General features: G+C 55.3%; 1 protein-coding gene across 15 annotated transcripts in view; it reads left to right on the top strand.

The window, feature by feature from the left end:
* PTPRE (protein tyrosine phosphatase receptor type E) overlaps positions 1 to 21,476 on the top strand; it is a 178,942-nt gene that overhangs the window by 146,269 nt on the left and 11,197 nt on the right. For 8 of the 15 annotated variants that reach the window (XR_014077757.1, XR_014077756.1, XM_081573385.1 and 5 more), the window contains 11 exons: positions 1,045 to 1,135; positions 5,507 to 5,583; positions 6,444 to 6,480; positions 8,717 to 8,814; positions 12,550 to 12,669; positions 13,968 to 14,131; positions 17,087 to 17,222; positions 17,486 to 17,635; positions 17,977 to 18,070; positions 19,596 to 19,672; positions 20,455 to 20,589. Coding sequence is in view for 12 of the 15 variants with exons in the window: in XM_081573385.1 (XP_081429511.1) it covers positions 1,045 to 1,135; positions 5,507 to 5,583; positions 6,444 to 6,480; positions 8,717 to 8,814; positions 12,550 to 12,669; positions 13,968 to 14,131; positions 17,087 to 17,222; positions 17,486 to 17,635; positions 17,977 to 18,070; positions 19,596 to 19,672; positions 20,455 to 20,589 (1,179 nt within the window). In the remaining 3 variants the exon portion in view is untranslated. The remainder of the gene's footprint in view (positions 1 to 1,044; positions 1,136 to 5,506; positions 5,584 to 6,443; positions 6,481 to 8,716; positions 8,815 to 12,549; positions 12,670 to 13,967; positions 14,132 to 17,086; positions 17,223 to 17,485; positions 17,636 to 17,976; positions 18,071 to 19,595; positions 19,673 to 20,454; positions 20,590 to 21,476) is intronic. The other 7 variants (XR_014077758.1, XM_081573390.1, XM_081573389.1 and 4 more) reach the window with 3 other exon arrangements.

Raw genomic sequence — 21,476 nt, 5'->3', positions numbered from 1 at the left:
ACGTTAACACTACTTACTCGAGTCTCAGTGGCCCCTGGTTCACCCGACGGTCAGGTTGGATGTTTGAAGGAGGTTCAGAAGGCTCTTTTCCACTGTGCTCTTGGAAGAGCACCCCCCCCGCCACCAATCCTGAGCATGGACCCTTCCCAGCAGCGAGCAAACGTGGGAAGAGGTGTGGCTCCAACAAGAACCGAGGGGCTCTGCGTGGAAAGAACTAGAAGTCAGGATGCCAGGCTCACACCTGCTATGCTGCCTGTCAGCTCTAGGGCCCTAGTTGAGCCGCGAGACCCGATTTCCCCTCAAGACAAAAGGGGGGTTAGGGCGGAGCGTGCAGGCCCCCTGGGATATGGGTAACTGTGTTGTGGGCCCAGGTCTGCGTTTTCAAGGAGCCCACAGTGGTGTCTGTCCCGCTGGTCCACGCCGCATCCTTGGGGGAGGACGGTCCTTCACCATCACCCTCCTCGGCCTTCAGCCCAAGCGTCTGTGTCCTCACTACTGGATCAGAGCTCTGCCATGGCCACCTCCTACCTCCTTGAGCTGGGCCTGCTCTGGACCAGGGCTTCTGGGTCCCGGGGGTTTGTTGGCCATGCAGGGCCCAATGGCGGCCTGGATGCAGCTCAGGGTCCAGCTGTAGGTCATCACTTTGTCCACATCCCTGTCGGCCTCACTGGACAGGAGGCCTCAGGGAAGATAGGCCTGCATCTCTATCCCAGCCCCCGCCCAGGGCCGGCCCAGTGCCCGAGGCAGAGGCTTCTCTGGGCAAGAGCAGAGGGACGGGCAATGTGAGGGAGGTAGTTTGCTCAGAGACCCGTTTTCTTGATTCCCGCACTTGGTAGGGCGGAGGAGGCAATGGCACCCCACTCCAGTACTGTTGCCTGGAAAATCCCATGGATGGAGGAGCCTGGTGGGTTGCAGTCCATGGGGTCGCACAGAGTCGGACACGACTAAAGTGACTTAGCAGCAGCAGCAGCACTTGATAGGGAGACTGCATGGACGAGGTGCTGGATTCCACACGTTTATTGCTGACTCTGCATTTTCTTCTAGTCTCTGCCATCTGGACACGTGCAAGGAAGTTTTGAACTGGCCAATAAAGAAGAAAACAGAGAAAAAAACCGATACCCCAACATCCTTCCCAGTAAGATTTTGCTCTTTTTTTTTTGCGTGATCGGTGGCATTCCAACGACACTCAGCCTTGATTTACAGCTCCTGGTGATTCTACCTGTCCAGGCAGCAGATGCCCAGGTGCTCAGAGGGCAGGGCCCAGGTCAGGACACCTGCTCAGCCTTCATGCATGGGAGTCTAGGTGTCTGTCTCCCACCTGGGGCTCTGAGAGCCTGTGCCATTCGTGGTCTGGCTGCCAAGCCTGCATTCACTATTGAGACCTGAGCTGCTTGGGGGAGGGGATGGGGGCAGGAGGATGCCATTTGCCCCGGCTGGCAGGGCTCCTGCTGTGGACCCAGCCTTGAGCCCTGGTCTCGGGCAGCCAGGGGTCCTGAGCATCTCCCCATCTTGGACACGGTGCCCTGGGCCACCAACATCAAGGCTCCTGTACAAGAACAGAAGTAACAAGACTTCAAAGAGCTGTTGGGCTTTGGCAGTCCTGTGGGAAGGCTTGAAAGCATCCCAGTCTTTGCCACTGCAGCTGACGGGGGTCATGGGCAGGGGGTGTGGCCTCCAGGGGGTGGTGGGGCCAGAGACAGACGCACGTGTCCAGGAGCGTTGCTGGATGGGCTGTGCCCTGGGGGGCCTCGGTGCCTAGATAGACCCCCAGAGTTCCAAGCTGCCTTTGTAGAAGCTGGCCTGGGGGTGGGGCGGGTTGTGACGTCATTTCTCCAGCCTGGACCCACCTGTCCACTTCACCATCAGGCTAGCAGAAGGGTGGCCTGTGAGGACCCCGGTGAGTTCACGTTGGAGGCCTGACAAAGGGGGGACCTCCCTTCTTGGGCAGAGCCTCCATGAGGTGGAGCAAGCCGGCCTGTGCTGGCCCTCAGCGAGGTGGTGCTTGGCTGACTTTTTAGGATCAGACTTGAGTCCGTCTGCCCTGTGAGTAAGAGAAGCTGTGGTCCACCTGATCTATGTGGTCCCTGGATTTTCAGCACCTGATAGAAGCAATTCATTCCCATTTTGCATGCGTAGGATTTACTTGTGCTTTTGGTTTGTGTGTGTGTGTGTGTGTGTGTTTGTAGAGTCCCCCATGAGCTTGGGTCAACTAAAACCAGAGATATTAACGAAGTACTATCCCACGCATATTTGCAGAGGAAGCCAAGAGAGCACCAGGGAGACGACAGGTCACACAGCCAAGCAGAGAGGGTGGCTTAGACCAGGGTCAGGTTCTAGACTCAGGGCAAAGGTCACGCTCAGAGGACTTGCTGTTAAATTGGGTGAGGCTTATCAGAGGCAAGCTCCATGGCTTGAACAGCTCAAAGGAAAGAAACGCCATGCAGGAGGTTGGGGATCATTGGCATAATTTGCGCTGAATAAAAATTAGGGTATTTGGAAGTTAGTGTCTGTTCTTAGTTGAGTTAACTAGCTTAGTTTGTGCGTTGACTGCATGATGTGTGTGTGGAGGACCTGCTCACTGCCTAGCCCTTTCCGAGGTTCCTGGCCTACGTTTCTGTCCTAATCATGGAACACTTTACCTTCTAAAGGGAACATTTACGTGGCTAATCAAGAGTGGTTTCAGCCTGAGCTCCATGGAGTGTCAGGTGTGGGAATTACCTCTGATGGCCCAAGGTGGGGCTTCCCCTGCACCCCGAGGGTCCCCAGCAGGACCCAGCAGGGCCTGCTTCATGCCCGTCGTGTCTAAGCCACGTCCTCTGGCTTGTATTACGGAAGGGAGCTGGCATTCTCTGCAAGTGTGAAAGTGTGGGTCCTGGCCCAGCCCTTCCCGGCCCAGGAGTGCCAGGCCAGAGGAAATTGAGGTGCTGGAGGTCACCACGGGCTCGGGGACTCTGTCCAATGTGAGCATTTCACATTGGTCCAAGGGCTTGTTTACGGAACCGTGTCCTGGATCCACCGGGGTGTACCCTGGAGGAGGCCAGCTGGGGGCATCTGGCTTTGGCATCAGTGAGACCCAGGAGAAGCCAATCTGGTTAACCTGGGCGGTTGGCCAGAGGTGCTCTGGGGCAGCTGGATCATAGGAGGACTGTGCAGGGGGCTCCCAGGCCTGGGAGACCCTGCTCATACTTGGGGTGGGGTCAGGGTCAACAGGCAGGTGACAGGCAGGGGCCCAAGTCCCTCAGCCCCGAATACCTTCCCTCTCGCGCCCCCTTCCCCATGCAGAGAAAGAGAGGGAAAATGGTAGTCCCTCAGTCGTGTCCAACTCTTTGAGACCCCAGGGACTGCAACCTGCCAGGATCCTCTGTCCCTGGGATTTTTCTCAGGGCAAGAATACTGCAGTGGGTTGCCATTGCCTTCTCCAGGGGGTCTTCCAGACTGAGCTATCCAACCCCCCATTCCTGAGTCTCCTGCATTGGCAGGTGGGTTCTTTACCATGGGCACCACCTAGGAAGCCCTGTAAGTACATCCTATTTACAAGATGCCCCTGGGGTAGGAATCAGTCCTGGGTGTGAACCTAGGGAGCTCTGAGGACAGAGGTCAGGGTGCCCGGGGTGTTGAGAGGCTGCGTGTGGGAATGGCCCCACGGCCAGTGGCGAGCAAGCATCCTCCTCTTTTCTGGAAAAAGACGCCAACCAGGGATAATTTTAGGAAATGATGTTTTCAGGGAGAAGTGTGACTTTTTAGAGTGAAAAGACAGGAAGCTCTTAGAACTGCAAGACGCTAAATCTAACCAAAAGGCTATTTTTAACCCCCTGCTTTCTACAGCTGTCCTCAGAAGGGTAAATTGTTCCAAAGCATGTTTAACTAGCTTGATACGTGTTCCACCGGTGCTATTTCTGCCTCAGGGCCAAGAGTCTCAGGGCCGAGCTTTTGCGGACAGTGACTTTGGGGTCTGAAACCCTGACCGCCTCCTGCGGGCCGTGACTGCCCCAGACCTGTGCTGACCTGTCCTCCACTAGGAGCAGGGTATGGTGTCCAGACAGCAGGTGTCCAGGCCCATCCGCTTGTTGTCAAGCCAGCAGCCCTCCATGTAGAAGGGAGACATCCAGTCTGCGGCCCGGGATCTTTGCCCCAGACCCACACCACACACACACACACCCTCCTCGGTCAGTTCAGTCCTCTGGTCACTCAGAGGGGACAAAACAGGGAGCAGGACACAAAACTATCCAATAATTAATGCAGTGAATACAGACAGAGTACCCACCGTGTACTGCCCAGCACAGAATAATAACCTGGAAGCAGCTGGATCCTAGAGCCCTGGGCCCAAGTCTGGGCATCCTTCACACATTTCTACTCCTGTAAGTGGTCGGCAGCTTACACACCAGTGTGGAGACCCAGAGCTGGAGCTGCTGTACCTGGAGGGACTCGCGAAATGGTCGAACTTCTTTGAGAATCAGAAGAAAATATATACCTAGCCCAGTCTGGCTCATCCTCATCCTTATAGCAACTACTAATGCAGAAGACATAAGAGACTCGGGTTTGATTCCTGGGCCGGGAAGATCCCCCAGAGAAGGGAATGGCTACCCACTCCAGTGTTCTTGCCTGGAGAATCCCATGGACAGAGGAGCCTGGCGGGCTACAGTCCATGACGTCGCAAAGAGTCAAACACAACTGAAGCAACTTAGTACACACGCCCGCAATAGTCATAAAATAGAATGTGTAATTTTTTTCTTTAATGGAGAAAGGGGTCCGTGAAGGCAGAAGTGACATGGACCCATGTAAGTCATATGGGGCGGCTAAAACCTCCCCACATGTATGTGTACCTACATACCACAAACATACACACCACACTCACGTACATACAACATACACTACACACACTGCATACAAGACACACCACTGCACACCCCACAAATACACATACACACCGCCCACACCCACACCACTCACACACACACACACACACACACACATAGCCCTCCCTGGTCAGCCCTCGCACACTGGAAAACTGCTGGAACCACAGGCCGGAATGTTCCAGGCAGTGATCCGTCCTGCACAGTCCATCCGTGTGAGTCCACTTACCTTCCTGCTCCAGGGCAGACCTGAGCGTGAGGACTGGGGTCTGGAGTTCCAAGCCCTCAGGCCTGATGCCCACGTGTGCAGAGGTGGACAGGCTCCCCTTCGACAGCCTGGGAGCGTGGCCCCTGGAACTGCTCCTGAGGGCCAGCACACCGACTCCTGCGCCCTGAAGCTCTTTCCTGTCATCATCCCCTGGGTGTGTTCAGCTCTTTCTGGGGTCTGGCCTGGCCTGGGTGCCGAGGTGCTGTGTTCGATGGAACAGGTGCGTCCTTGTCCCCAGGACACGGAGCGTCTCCTGGGAACGTTGAAGAAGAGCTTCCCTTTTTCCCCGTGGTCACCATGGTTACGTCCTTCACAGTGTTTAATCCTGTCCGTGTGATTCCCTGGCCTGATGTCACGGTTTTTGTGTCGCTGTTTTTTTCTGCAGATGACCATTCCAGGGTGATTTTAAGCCAAGTGGATGGAACCCCGTGTTCAGACTACATCAATGCTTCCTACATAGATGTAAGTACCCCCAACCCAGCACGACACTCCCACCTGGACTGGTTGAGGGTGGGTGGTGACCACTGGACCCCTTCTTCCTGGGGCCAGGAATGTAACTTGTCCCCACTTTCCTGGACACAGTGGCCACACCGCCCCCAACACAGAGAGCATGAAAGCGCTGGGCCTTTTGAATTAGCGTCTGTGCTGAGGATTCATTCCTAAGTTGCAGATAAGCCCAAAGGAGGCTCCTTTATGCTGCGGCTGCTTAGTCACTCAGTCACGTCCAACTGTTTGCGACCCCATGGACTGTAACCCACTAGGCTCCTCTGTCTGTGGGATTTCTCAGGCAAGAATACTGGAGTGGGTTGCCATTTCCTCCTCCAGTTGATTTTTCCGCTCCAGGGATCGAACCCAGGTCTCCTGCTTGGCAGGCAGATTCTTTACCACTGAGCCCCCTGGGAAGCTCATACTCATTTATATGGGCCAAACAGAACAGAGAGGACCAGTTAAATAATTTGCAGTAAAATCCTATAGAATGGATTGTTAAGAATCTAGTTTAGTTGAACCTTAAAAGATCATTTAATATAAGTTATGAATTATTATAAGAATTCAGTATAAGAAAATGTGTACATATTAACCAATTAAAAAATATATATCTGTGCCTGTGTGTCTGCTTGCATATCTGGAAAGGTATTCACAGAAAAATACTGGCAAGGGATGCACAAAAATAGCATGTTATTTCTGAAACTCCTGGCAAGGTTTCTTCTTGGTTTTCTGTGTTTTCCAAATTCCCCACAACAAATAAATGTTACTTTCCTAACCATAAAGTCCTTCCACAATGACAATCCTGAAAAATCATAAATCTGGTTTTATTTCTCTAGGGTTATAAAGAGAAGAATAAATTCATAGCAGCTCAAGGTAAGCTTTTCATGAAGTGACCGTCTGAACGTGATTTTGGTAAAATGACATGGAAGACGATTGCTTCGTTATCTGTTTTACCTGTTACCAGCCATTCTGAGGGCTTATACAGGCTTTTTGTATGTGTGTGCACTGCTAGGTTTACATAGCTCATCAGAGTCGTCCAGGCTCTCCCCAGGCTCAGAAGTGAAAGATGAATCTCACAGGCTTTCCACTCAATGCGTCTGCTCCACTGGCCAGGGGTGTCCCCTCCCCTGGGAGGGGGTCAGGAATGCGGGCCCCACCCCTGACCAGCTGCTGTCCCTGTCCCTTAGCCAGCATTCCCAGGTCATTCTGCACAGTGGAGTTTGAGGAGCATTATGCTGTGAGGTGATGGAATTCCTCTACGGCACAGGGCTTCAAACGGGCGCAAGAGCTGGAGCTCTGAGCCTGTATGCCTCCGTGTGTGTGGTCAGAGCAAACAGACAGGGAGCATGTGGGGGCGTCTGTCATACACAGCCATGTCAGGTGTGCAGCCACACGATGTGTGTGTGCAGAGAGACAGACACATGATCTGTTTCTGCGCCTGCGTGATTTAAGCCCAGACGCCCAACGGGTGCTTGCCGTCTCAAGCACATCAATGTGTTGATATTTGCGTTAGAAATTTGCAGTAGAGATTTGCATTAGAAAACCTTGAGTTTCTCTCAGCTGACTAAGCTCTACTTGACTTCCAAGTTGAGCTTGGGGAGCAGCAGGGAGGGGAGTAAGTAACTTTCCGGATCAAGCCCATATAACCTTGAGGATGCTTTTATCCGTGGAAGTGTGTTAGTGTGTAGCCCGCCAGGCTCCCCTGTCCATGGGACTCTCCAGGCAAAAATACCAGAATAGGTTGCCGTGCCCTCCTCCGGGGGACCTTCCTGTGAAAGCACGCCCTTAAACCTCGCACATGACCCTCTGTGTTTTCAAACACTTTCAATCCAGCATATCAGCATCTGCTTGGGGCTGTCATCCCTGGGAGCCAGGGCTGATGAAGCTGAGCGTCAGGGAGCTAAAAGTAGATTTCCTGCACATCCTCACTCCTCAGCAAGAGTCTTTAGAGCAGCGGGTACCAACATTCAGTGTAGACAGCAATCTCAAATGCACATTTAAATGCATACACACAAAATGGGCTCCCTGGTGGCTCAGATGGTAAAGAATCTGCCTGCAATGCAGGAGAGCCGGGTTCAGTCCCTGAGTCAGGAAGATCCCCTGGACAAGAGAATGGCAACCCACTCCAGCATTCCTGTCTAGAGAATGGACAGAGGAGCCTGGTGGGCTACAGTCCCTGGGGTCACAAGGAGTCGGACACAACTGAGTGACTAGCACTTTCACTTGCCCTGAAAAGTAGGGAGATATACACATAAACCCACAGTCCATCAGGAACATGCCCAGCTTTTAACGTCAAAAACGTCAGAAAACCTGGCAGATACTTGCTGACACCAATAAAAATGTCTTTTTCATTCTTGTAAGCAGACATCCAGAGGAAGCAGCCCAAGGCTGGGGCAGCAGCGCAAGGGAGAGGGGCCTCTTTCATTCCTCCTCTGTCCTCCTTAGTGTCATCCTCGGGCTCACAAAATGGCTGCCGCACCTCCAGGCACTGTTGTCCCTAGTCAGGCAGGAAAGAGAGCAACAGGCAGAGGACTTTCTTCCAGGGACACTTAATCTTTTGTTCAGACCCCCTCCCCAGGGACTTCAGCTCATATCTCACCATACAGCATCACTAGCTGTGAGGGAAGCTGGGAAATGCGATATTTTTTTTTTTATTTCAGAGGAAAGGGGGTTAGACATGGCAGGTGGGTCAAGCAGCCAGCAGTGTCTCTCCCTTCCCTCACCCCCACACACAGTCTGATTCAGCGATTTGGGATGGGAGGTCTTATTCTGAGCCCCTCCGTGGCCACAAACCACTTTGACAGCTTGCAAACCAGCTCCCATTTAAACAGCCTCTGTGGCCCACAATCATCACCCAACTGGGTGCACTAACTTAGCCCCCGAGGATTTCCCAGCCCCTGGGGGGGTATCAGGGAGAGAGAGGCAGGACCAGACAGGGAGGCTGCCCCCTACTCCAGTCCTGGGACTCTGCAGGGAGTGAACGGGCCCATCACCCCTTTCCTCGGGGCAGGTGTGGGGGGAGCAGTCATCCTGAGGCCCAAAAGCCAGGGTGACAGGCCTGGGGCTCCGGGGACTGCTCTGTCTGACCCGGACCATCCTTTCCTCTCAGGTCCCAAGCAGGAGACAGTGAATGACTTCTGGAGAATGATCTGGGAGCAGAAATGTGCAACCATCGTCATGCTGACGAATCTGAAAGAAAGAAAAGAGGTAAGCCCAGCCTCGAGTCCCCAGCGTGTTCTTCTCCGCTGCTGCTGCTTGGCTGGGGGTACGCTCACCACTTCCTTTTCCCTTCTCCCTCCTGCTTATCGCGGCAGATGAAAAAGCACCTCGGGGCTCACAGCACTTTTGTTTTGAAATATGTTGTCTGTGTTCCCAGGATCTCACTGTCCTAGTCAGTCAGTCAGTTCAGTCGCTCAGTCGTGTCTGACTCTTTGTGACCCCACGGACTGCAGCACGCCAGGCCTCTCTGTCCATCACCAACTCCCAGAGCTTACTCAAACTGAGTCGGTGATGCCATCCAACCATCTCATCCTCTGTCGTCCCCTTCTCCTCCCGCTTTCAATCTTTCCCAGCATCAGGGTCTTTTCCAGTGAATCAGTTCTTCTCATCAGTGGCCAAAGTATTGGAGTTTCAGGCTCAGCATCAGTCCTTCCAATGAACACCCAGGACTGATCTCCTTTATGATAGACTGGTTGGATCTCCTTGCTGTCCAAGGGACTCTCAAGAGTCTTCTCCAACACCACAGTTCAAAAGCATCAATTCTTCGGTGCTCAGCTTTCTTTATAGCCCAACTCTCACATCCTAGACTACGATATAAAATGATGCAGGGATTTTCTTCTTTCAGTAGAGAGTCATCCCTGGTTGGCCCACCAGTTCTTACGCCATAGTGGGAGCAATGAATTTTAATATAGAGATTTTTTTACCATCTTGGAACATAACATGTTGGGCCCCAGACCATTAAAAAAAAAAAGTGATTTTCCCCTTATTATTCAGACCAGAGAAATGCATTGGAAAAAACAAGGTGTATTGAAGTTGTATTGATTTGGTATTTCAATGTGTTCGTTAGCTGTTTCGACTTCAAAAAGTAATGCATTTACATTAGAAGAACTTGAAATCTCTATAAAGAAGTGCGAGTTAAGCTGATTCATTTCCTAAGTGTGCCTCCTGGACAGGACTGCCCCGGGTGGGGTGCAGACAGTGAGCCCCTGGGCAGACCCCTCATACAATTCCAGTTCCAATGTGAGGAGCTGTAGGTCATGTCAGGAGGTGACATAAAACATAATGGAGACAGAAAATAAAATACAACAGGGACAGTGGAGGTCCAGGAGGGACAGAGCAAGATGTAAGGCCAGGTGGAGGCCCTGCTGGGCTCCGTGTCCGGCTCAGAGAGGCTGAGGCATTCACTTTTCAACTCAAAGGGCACAGACACCTGTAGAATAAACCCGAGCACAGCATGACTGGGGCTCTGGAGATGTGGTGGAGAGGGAGACAGCCCCCCACCCTGGGTCCTGGGCCAGGCCAGGCAGGAGGACTCATGCAGAGGATGATGGTGCTGCTGGGTCTTAAAGACTTGGGCGTGGGGTGGGGGAGCTGTGCCAGATGCAAGCAGGAGGGAAGCACTGGGGCGTGTTTGTGAGGCGGGGAGCAATCTGCTGGACCCAGAACCAGGATGTCCACGCCAGGAACAGAACGGCTAGAAATGCCGATCAGGGAACCAACCAGGGCTTGCAGCCTCGATACCGGGCTGACATGGATGGGCCCTGGAGGGCTTTCTCAGCAGTAAGCAGAGGCCTGCGCTTCCGGAAGTGAGCTCATGCTCCAGAGTTGATTGTAGAACAGGGAGGCAGATGGGAAGCTAGCGGCATGTTCCAGCGCAAGGGCCCGAACAGGGGTGGTGGCAAGTGGGTCAAGAGGGAGACCCGGCTTGGCAGGAGACGTCTGTCCCAGGGTCTGTGTGGTCCTGGCTGCAGTCGGACATAGGTGACCTCCATCGTCACTCACTGGCCGGGGGCTGGCTGGCCTGTCCCCAGGGAAGCCCAAGCCACTTGGCTAGGGCTCAGGGTAAAGGGGACCAGGGGCTGCCCTTTGGGATGGAAGTGACAGACTGTGGGGGAACTCAGCCGGGGCAGGAGAGGGGAGGCTGGCCGTCAGGGAGGGCAGCCACAAGGTGGCCCCCACCTCCCCCCCAATCACTCACTAATTTATTCCACCCAGAAAAGCAACAGAAAAGCCTACAACCCCACCCCACTGTTTCCGGTTGGGGAGTGGGAAGGGGTGTTCTTTTGTTTCCACGGGAGCTAGGACAGGACTGGGGAGGGCCAGCCTCCTCCCTGTGAATCCTGCCCAGGCCCCGTGCTCTCTCACCGGAAAGAGTGATGGGCGGAAGCAGGGGGTTCCCAGGCAGGGACACGTTCTGGGGGGTCGGGGGGGCTGTGGAGGAGGTGTCCCCGCGCTCTGAGCGGATGCTGTGGCCGCACGGGCCCCGGAAGGGGAGGCTGACCTGGAGCCTGGCGTCCCCTGGGACCAGCTGATCTCTGGGCCAGGCTTTCGGGGGCTTGTTTGCCAACAAGAGACAGAGGAGACCGGTGCAGGGATGGTGGGGCTCGGAAGACGCCCCGGTCTCCCCCATCCGTCATCTCGTTGCCGCATTACTTGACATGACTCTGCCCCGGCTCTTCCTCTGCAGCCTCCTACTGTGTTTTTCCGTCTCTGTGACTCAGACTCAGCCTGCCTTTGGGCCTCGATTTTCAGTGTCTCAGATGAAATCGTTTCTCAATCGAGTTCCCCTTTTCTGAATTGCTCACACTTCTGTTGTGGTCTCCTTGGCTTCAGCATCCTGGCTCAGTGTTGTGAAAGCTGACATCTCATGATCTGATCGGGGGTGGGGGGTGGTGGTGACTGCTGTGCAAACGGGAGTGCCAAGGGCGTGAAAACGGAGCACACTCTGGGCCCTGTGGGGGTCTGAGAAGCAGCCCTCGGGTCCTCGAGTGAGAGTCTGCCAAGGCGAGAGTCTCTGGAGGGCCCCCGGGAGGCCAAGACTGCCCCAAACCATGACCTTCAGGGTGGGCTTCTCCTCGGGGTCCCTTCAGAGCTGCCCAGGGCCAGGCTGCGGGAGGGGAACTTGTCTGGTGGGTGTCATCACACAAGCACTGGGCTCTGGTAAATACCAGCTGACTCTTGTTTTATAAGATTATTAATCCTCGTGACCTGGCCTGTGAGCTGTGCCCGGTTGGCAATGTCCAGGGCCAATGGCTTGCTGACCCCTGCGGCCGTGGAGCAGGGGGGACCCCATGCCTTCAGGCCCTCCTTGCAGGAGGACACCCTGGGGTCAGGAGCTGGAGGCCCAGGCCCCACCCTCTCGTTTGTGGTCCATTTGTAGTCCTGGGGGAGGCAAAGCAAAGGAAGACCTCTCTGTGACCACGCACCCATCCAGCTCTACAAATTCCTGCATCAGTCTTATCCGTGGTTGGAGAAAAGTCAGGAGTGTTCAGCTGACTACAAGTCCATGACTCTTCCACAGAGGGTGGGTGGGATGCAAATTAAGTTCGCCCTTAGTGCTGGGCAGGAAAAATGACCCACCGAATCCGCTGGGCAGTGTTTGGGGAGCACGTGGTCCTCTGGGGCTTGACGAAGCCCCACCCAGGTGAGGCCGCTTCCACGTGGGTCCCCAGCTCTGTAGAGTAGCTCAGCCCGACGGTCCAGTCAGTACGTGTGGTTAGCAAGGGGATGAGTAAAGGAGACATCAGAGGGGTCCGATTCCAGTCTCAGTCCTGCCGTTAACCAGCACCAATGAGGTGGAGACACACTGCCCCGGCTTCTGAGGACTGTGTCCCTGCAGCCTGCTGTGCGCGAGGCCTTGTGTCCATGGCCGGGGCGGGGGGTGACGAGGTGATGAAAGGCCCCCCAACAGACCTCCTCTTTCTGTCCACCTGTCCCACGCAGGAGAAGTGCTATCAGTACTGGCCGGACCAGGGCTGCTGGACGTACGGGAACATCCGGGTGTGTGTGGAGGACGGCGTGGTGCTGGTGGACTATACCATCCGGAAGTTCTGCATTCAGTCTGTAAGCACGCGACTTCCTGCAGAGGCAGGGTTGAGAGGAGACACACGTGTGCGTGTTTTATCATAGGAAGCGCTTACCTCACCCCGACACCCCCAACCCCAGCAGCTCTCACAAGGGGAGACGAGGCTGGAGGCAGTGCCGGGCAGGGCCCCGGGACGGTCCTTTTTGGGCCACAGATGTGCGTCTCGTCTGCAGGGCAGCTGACAGGCAGGCGCAAGTGACCTTGAGTCAGGGTCGACGTTCCTGGCTCCCAGAGACCGTCTGGGTGGAAGAAGCTGAGCCAGCTGGAGCATCCTGGGGGCGGTGGGAAGGGGTCCCTCACTCAGTCACACAGGGCCGTTTCACACATTGGCATGGAGACATGAGGTTTTCCTTTGTGTTTTTTACAGTTTCAAAATTATATCTGAAACCTTTCATTATTTTTCAAACTGTTTTCCTGCTAGTCACTCCTCCCCCGAGATGATTTAAGGCAGTCTTCAATAAAGACACCTATGCTCAAGGCAGATGAAATAAGAGATTTCAGAGATTAAAAACAAATTAGAAAAAAGCGGAAGGTGTTGTTATCAAGAATCAAAGGTAGAGGAGTGATGGGTGTGGTTAGATCGCAGAATATGAGCTTGAGCTTCCTAGAAGCCACAGCAGAAGAGGAGCAAGAGGATGAGCTTTATTGTACTACCGTCCCCGGCCTGGCCTACCTCCTCCCAGAAACACACATGTACACACACACCCACACACTTCCAAATACACTATATAACTTTCCATGGCTTGGGGCAGAGAACCGAACTCCTCGGTTCTGGGTAGAAGAGTGGAGAGAGGTTTTGAGGGAAGGGTTGGGGTGGGGTGGGGTCTCCCAAGGGTAGACCAACCATATGTTTTCCCCACAAATCAAGCCACTTTTGAGAGTGAAAGCTTATGCTGTTGGCAGTTACACAGCAACATAAAGTCGCGGCAAACTGGGACGCAGCCAGCCTGCTGGCCGATTGGTCCGTGAGCCCTAGGGCCGGCTGCAGGGAATTGCCTGGCTGCCTGGGGCCTGGCCCAGCCTGGTCCTGGCCCAGGTGACCGTGAGCCCCGCTCTGCCGCTCCTGCTGCTATGGGGTCCAGTAAGCATCAGGGGTCTTCTCACTCCCGGGCATCCAGTCTTCACTGATGGACCCCTCTCTGCATGAGTACCCACGGCTGCTCACGCCTGGACGGCAGAGGGGGACCTCGAGCAAGTGTCCCTGGAGCCGTGATGCTGGGGGTGGGGAGGGGGAAGGGGCCGTCCCTCCCGCTCACGTCTCCGCATGTCCCCACAGCAGCTCCCTGACGGCTGCAAAGCCCCTCGGCTGGTCTGCCAGCTGCACTTCACCAGCTGGCCCGACTTCGGAGTGCCTTTCACCCCCATCGGCATGCTCAAGTTCCTGAAGAAAGTGAGGACACTCAACCCCGCGCACGCCGGGCCCATTGTGGTCCACTGCAGGTTTGTGCGGGGCGGGGCTGGGCGGCCTCCAGGAAGGATCCAGCCTCCAGTGGGAAAGTGACCAGTGGGTGGATATCCGCGTGGGCAGAGGGGTGGCTTGGGTGACATGGAAGTACCTGCCACATACCGGATGCAGCTCAGAGAATCCCTCAGGGCGAAAGCTGGAAGGATGTTGCCCATCCCGGAGGGGCAGAGCCCTTCATCAGTACCACCTGTCGGGGAACCTTAATATCGAAAACAGACAAACGCCTTGTGACCTGACGCTGCACGCGCCTCTGAGCACCTGCTTTGGAGAGTCTGGGGCGTGGTCCAGCCCCGTCTGGCCCTCTCAAGGGGGCAGACCCCCGTTCTTGCTCAGACTTCCTGAAAACCAGAGTCGGTGTGTCGCTTCTGCTGAACACTTTTGTGGCAGATTCAGTGCCCCTGTGTCCCTGGGAGGGGGGCAGGTGCCTCTTGTCCCTGGCTGGACCGTGATACTTGGAATGACTCCACCTGTAACAGCCGGAAACCCCGTGTCCAGTGAGTGTGACACCCCATGAGCAGGACCGTCCATCCTCCAGCTTGAAGAGCAGGGCCACCGGCCTGAGTCCCTGCGCAGGGAAACCCCTGCGAGGCGCAGGCCCGCCCTGGCCCCAGCTAGAAGGGACACCGGTCAGCAGCATGTCCGCAAGGTGGGGAGTTTGAAAGGCCTGCGGTAGGCGGGCAGGCGCACTCCTGTTCCCATCAGCCGACAGTCAGCCGGCTGGGCTCCAGACGGCAGGGGATGAAGGAGCCGCCTCTGCGTGGGTCAGGGCTGGCTGCAGGGAGCGGTTCAGCTCTGTTTTGTTCTGATGCCTCCAGATTCCCTGGTGCTAGTGGAACCTCAGCGTCTGGCCCCTCCCCTGCCCACTTCCCCCCTCGCCACAGGCGCTGGGCGCAGGTCATTTGCCCTTCATCTTGGTTTCCACCCTCTGCCGCCATCTGTGGCTGAGAATTCCAGCCTCTGCCATGGCACAGAGGTTCTCTTCCCTGGGGAGTGTGTTACTTCAGTGTTGCCACAGCAGCTCCTGACTTCTCTGTGTTCTGCTTTGCCAGTGGGTTTTTCTGTGCAGGGAAGGGATGCCCGTCTCTCTGGTCTGTGCGTCCCCGTCGAGCTGAGTCCCATGTGGGCAGATGGGTGGTCCGGGCGATGCCTGGGAGCAGAGGTTCCCACCAGGAGTTCAAGCTGGCCAGAGCCCCCCAGCATCCCGGAAGAGGCTCCCACTGGCTGGCAGCCCCTGGTCCTCAGGACAGAGCGGACTTGATGGCCTCATCCCTCCAAATGTACCTTCGCTTGGGTCTCCTTGGGCTCCAGAGGGTGTCTGATCTGGGGGTGGGTGCCTAGCCATTTTCTTCTCCACTCTGGCAGTCAACCTCAACACCCCCCCTTCAATCCCTTAAAAAAACTGCCACTCGGGCCCTGATGAAACCACAGGGAGAGGTCTCTCACTGCAGCCCTGAGCTTCACAACAGCATCCAGAGTCCAGAAGGGGAAGGCCACCTGGCCTGGGGCTTCACCTGGTGGAACCAGCCTGGCCCCTTTCCCTACTGAAGTCCCCCGCTCCCCGCTCCCCCGGGCATGAGCCTCTCACAGCCTGCAGTCAGCTACGTCCTGGCCCCTTCCATGCACCTGCTGTCTTGACCTGGCTCCGCACCTGACGATTGTCTCCTTTGTTTGTAAAGAACTAAGACTCCTGAAGGAGCCCCTCATGTCTTGTCCGCTCTCCCCTCCCCGTGATGAGCAGGGAGTCTCCAAGGGGGCAGGTCTTCCCTGCCTGTCTAGTGCCATTTTGGAGACTAGCTGGAAAGAGTGGTACCATTTTCCCCTCAAAAGAGGAACATGGTGGGAGGGGGTGTCATTCCTGAAGTTGTGAACCTTCTGTTTAAAAGATGACTTTCTTTTTTAAAAAGAGGCTGAAGCTGCAGGGGGTCGGGGTTCTGGGGGCAAGCCCAGTTCAACCTTGTGACCCGGCACCCTTGGCTGCTCTGTGCACTTGTGGTCTGGACCATTAGGGGGTTTCTTCGTCCCGTGGGTGTTGGCTGAGTTTGTTTGTGTACCTGCTGAGTCCTGGGTGTTGGGGAGACACATATGAATGGCCTGCATCGGTTGGAGGGGATCTGGGTGGACAGGGAGGGTGGAGGTGGGAGGATGGCCAGAGACTGCCGTGGGGAGGCCCTGCGGGAAAGGAAACCCAAGCCCAGAGTGGCATCGGGCAGCTTCCCGAGGAAGGAGGCCTCTCGGTGGAGCCCCTGAGCACCAGCCGGCCCCAGCCAGCCCAGAATTCAGGGCGGGGGTCCCAGACAGAGCCAGCTGGTGCCCCCATTTGCATGACCTTGGCTCCAGAGCCAACAGACCTGGCCTGGGGTCCCACTTTCTTATGAAGAACCTGGAAAAGCACATCAAGTGTGACAATTAAAAAAAATTCAATTGCACAAGTGATAATGAGGAGACAGCATTCGGTAATAGAAGAAAAATCACCAGTACAATTCACACAAAGCTTAGACAGTGGCCCTTTTCCATAAGCCTGTTAGTAGCCTTCAGTCCACCTGCAATTGCAGGACCTGCAGGAGACGCGGGTTCGATCCCTCGGTTGGGAAGATCCGCTGGAAGAGGAAAGAGGAAATGGCAGCCCTCTCCAGCATTCCTTCCTAGAGAATCCCATGGACAGAGGAGCCTGGCGGGCTACAGTCTCTGAGGTCGCACAGAGTCAGACATGACCCGGAAGGAGATTTGAGATCTTGTCCCTGAGATTTTGGTGCTCTCCGGTGGCCTCACCTGGATTTGTCTTTATTACTGGAGGGAAATTTTTGCGCTGTGAAGAGGCTCGTCTTTGAGGGTGGCGTGTCCTCCGGTCCGGACTGCAGGCGTGTCCCAAGGTCCCATCATTGCATTGGGGACACGTGACTCACGACGTGGCCTCTTCCTCTCTCCCCAAGCGCGGGCGTGGGCCGGACGGGCACCTTCATAGTGATCGACGCCATGATGGACATGATGCACACAGAGCAGAAGGTGGACGTCTTTGACTTCGTGTCCAGAATCCGCAATCAGCGACCTCAGATGGTTCAGACGGACGTGAGTCATACCCTCCTCTGGCCCAGAAGCCCGTGCTGGTGTGAGCTTGGCTCAGCAAACCCCGACGCCCCGGGATGCGTGTCAGGTGCAGGCAGAGCGGTGCCTGGCCGGGACCATGTCACCCTGGCCCTCGTCAAGGCTGCAGATGGTCATTACAGAGAGCCCTTAATCTGACGTCCCCCTGACCCCCTCCCCTTTGCACAAAGAGAAGGGCCCCCCTACTCCAAGGCCCCCCCTTGGAGCCCATCTGGGTCTCTCTGCAGATGCAGTACACGTTCATCTACCAAGCCTTACTGGAGTACTACCTCTACGGGGACACCGAGCTGGACGTGTCCTCCCTGGAGAAGCACCTGCAGGCTCTGCACGGCCCCACCGCCCACTTCGACAAGATCGGGCTGGAGGAGGAGTTCAGGGTAAGCGCCGACCTGCTCTCAAGGAGGATCGACCCCGTTCACATGAAGCTGCTTGCAGCTGCTTCCTCCCTTAGGAACCCCCAGAAAAGCCAGGGGGTCCGTCCTGCCCGTGACTTTCAAGGGAAGAACAATGGGGACTTTCAGAGCTCCGCAGCCACGTTGGTGGGGTAGGGGGGATGTCGTGCAGCGTCTTTATCTCCCAAGACTCGGGTCATGTCTGGAGATGGAGATAGGCGTTTCCTCTGAGCGGGTGTCCTTGATGGCAGTGGGGTTAGAAGGCTGAGCAGTCTCTCGGGAACGTCAGGGTTTTAACTGTGCAGCTGTGTCTCTCTTGGCTGCAGAAACTGACAAATGTCCGCATCATGAAGGAGAACATGAGGACAGGCAACCTGCCCGCGAACATGAAGAAGGCCAGGGTCATCCAGATCATTCCATGTAAGGGGCCGCCCGCGGAGTGTAGGCCCTCGCGGCAGGAGCTGTTGGGCGGGTACCCTGGGGCTTCAGTCGCTGGAAGGTCATTGACCACCCGCTCCTGTAAACCAGGGGTCCGGGGCGGTGTGCCCTCGGGGAGCTCTGTCAAGTGTGGGGAAATGAACGCCCGCCTGTGAAGACGTGAGTGACCTAGGCTGTCCCGCGGGTGTCAGGCGGCAGCTTGTGACCTGGGCTCGGAGGCGGGAGAGGGAGGGTGACTTCCTGGAAGTGGAGAGATGAGATTCGGGACTGACGTGGTGCCTCCTGATTCTATCAGATGTCATCATGTCCTCCCCTAAGCCTAGGGGGAGGCATGACACTCCCCTGTACACAGAGCAGGGTCCTGGCCCACTCTGTGCAGCCGGGCCCGAAGGGAACTCAGCTGAGACCTTCCAGGGAGAGGCCTTGGGGCCGGCAAACCATGGGCAAGGGAGGCATCAGGCACTGGGCAGCCTGGGGTCTCAGGGAGGGAAAGCCTACAGGCCTGGCAGGAGCAGAGGCACCGGAGGAACACCAGGGGGAGGGGGAGGCACCCACCTTGAGGGGACGAGGGAAGGCTCCCCCAGACCTCCCCTCCGCACCCCCTCCTGGACTCCCGCAGCAGGAGGCCCTCACGTGGACCTGCCCAGGCCGGCAGTGCGTGGGGCTGGGCAAGCCCTCTCCAGCCTCAGACCCCAGGGTCTCTATGGCTGTGATGCCTCCGGCAGACTACCCCACATTGCCTGCCCAGCCACACTCCTTTGACTCCTCAAATTTACCTTACTGCTTATGTTTTGGTATGGATTACCTCGATTTAGGGCTTCCCTGGGAACTCAGCTGGTAAAGAATCTGCCTGCCATGTAGGAGACCCTGGTTTGATTCCTGGGTCGGGACGATCCCCTGGAGATGGGATTGGCTACCCGCTCCAGTAGTCTTGTCTAGAGAATCCCCAAGAACCATGGAGCCTGGCGGGCTACAGTCCACGGGTTTGCAAAGAGTCAAGACACAACTGAGCGATTAAGCCCAGCCCAGCACCTCAGGTTATGACCATGAAGACAATGAGTCAGTTATTTGAGAACTTTCCTCGCAAAACACAGCTTCCCCCGGCCACTTGAAAGAACCTAGTTTAGAAAGGAAATCTTCCAAGGAGTTGACTGAATTTAGTGATTTTATCCATAAGCTTTGTGTCTCGGAAGCTCCTAACAGCGAGTTCAAGTTTGCCAGGCAGGATGGGGTTGGTTCTGACCCAGGGGAAGCAACTAAGCACAGCCCAGCACCTCAATTTATTTCCAATGAAAACAATGAGTCAGTTATTTTAGAACTTGCCTCACAAAACACAGCTTCCTGGGGCCTCTTGAAGGAACCTAGTTTAGGAGGGAAACCTTCCAAGGGGTTGACTGTATTTAGTGATTTTATCCATAAGCTTTGTCTCGGAAGCCCCTAACAGTGAGTTCAAGTTTGCCAGGCAGGATGGGGTCGCTTCTGACCCAGGGGACGCACTGCTTTACAGATGACTTCAACCGCGTGATTCTCTCCATGAAGAGGGGCCAGGAGTACACGGACTACATCAACGCGTCCTTTATAGATGTAAGTGCCGGGACCCTGCCGAGCGTGCGTGCATGACAGCTCCCTTCACCCGCGATCACAATCTCTCCCTCTACTTGTTTTCACAATCGGAAAGGGTGCACACGCCCCCAGAAAGCCAAACCAGTTCATTAGCAAACACTGGCTGGAAAAAAAAAAAATGAATAAGGAACTTTGAAATAGAGGATGTACCTGCGCTACTTGATAATTGGCCGCTTTTCCATTCTGCCTTTAATACATCATAACTTCTCTTTTGCTTCGCTGTTACACTCCAGCCCTCTGTCCCTGCTTGCACGCGCTTTCTGTCCGGTGACCTCTGCGTGAACAGCACAGTTCAGTTCAGTCCTGGTCTCAGGTTGCCTTGTGCACAGCAGAGCTGAATGGGCGGGAGAGAGCATGCAGTCAAGTCTGTGCGCGGATTCTGGTTTACAGACGAGAGAACGCTGTGCCGGAGGCGGGTCACGTGGGCCCCAAGCCAGGACCGGGGAATTAACTCAATCCCTCTAACTCTGCACCCTCTCTGCCCTGCCTTGATGCTAAGTTAGCTGTGACACGTACAGACGCATTCTGAATAGAATCAAAGCCAGTCCAGGCAAGGGTCCTGTCACATCCGTACAGGGGTGAAGGGGCCCCTTGACCTGTTTTCTGAGTGTGTGCCATCTGGGGCTCAGCTCAGGCCCCAGAAGCCTGGAGAATCCCGTCCCTCCTGCGGCCCTGGGCTGTCCTAAACCCACGTGTCCCCGCATGGGAGGAAGCCAGACTTGAACCTCTGCTCCCATTTGAAGGGCTACCGGCAGAAGGACTACTTCATCGCCACCCAGGGGCCCCTGGCACACACGGTGGAGGACTTCTGGAGGATGGTCTGGGAGTGGAAGTGCCACACAATCGTGATGCTGACTGAAGTCCAGGAGAGAGAGCAGGTCAGCCCGCCCCCCGGCCCCCGCCCGCCTCCGGGGCGGCTCACGGGCAAGGTGCAGCCCACCCGATGGACCGCCTGTGCCTTGGGAACGTCTCACCTGCCATCAGCTGCGAGGCCAGGCCACGACTAGTGAGGAGGGAGAGAGGCTGGAAATGAAAAAGGGTTTATTTCAACTCCACCCCCTCCCCTCGCCCCAGGAACTCCCGTTCATTGTAACTACCCCACTGGCTGTTGTTCTTAACCTACATTTTATTTAAAGTGAAGTCACTCAGTCGTGTCCGACTCTTTGCAACCCTATGGACTGCAGCCTACCAGGCTCCTCCATCCATGGGATTTTCCAGGCAAGAGTACTGGAGTGGGGTGCCATTTCCTTCTCCAGGGGATCTTCCCGACCCAGGGATCGAACCCGGGTCTCCCGCATTGTAGACAGACGCTTTATCATCTGAGCCACCTTTTAATCTGCCTTGAATTTCTGCCACTTTGTGTTTGCCACAAACACATGTTTGATCACAACCTGTTGAAGAAAAAGAACTTTATTCAGTTTTCTTGGGACAAAAAGACAAGAGGTATTGAAATGTGTGCCTAATTAATATAGTCCTGGTAGAAGTGAATGGGTTAAATATTTCTTTTCTGCCAGAGATCCATCCAGAGACACATAGTCTTCTTGTTTTTATTTAATAGCATCATAAACACTTTTGAGCCCATCATCCAGTTGAAAAACCAAACTTTTGCTGATAACATATACTTACCTAGGTGTTCTCCCAAGAGGTATCCACTACCCTGAATTTGTGGGTTTTAACTTCTTTGCTTTTTTAAAACAGTTTTATTGGGATATAACTCACATATCATACAATTCATCTTTCTAAAGGGTACGGTTCAGTGGTTTTT

The sequence above is a fragment of the Giraffa tippelskirchi genome, chromosome 2, assembly GCF_054371585.1.
Source record: "Giraffa tippelskirchi isolate mGirTip1 chromosome 2, T2T-mGirTip1v1.2.pri, whole genome shotgun sequence".
In the NCBI taxonomy this organism is placed as follows: Eukaryota; Metazoa; Chordata; class Mammalia; order Artiodactyla; family Giraffidae; genus Giraffa; species Giraffa tippelskirchi.
Note: the sequence above shows the minus strand (reverse complement) of the source record. Positions and strands in the feature narration are given on the sequence as shown.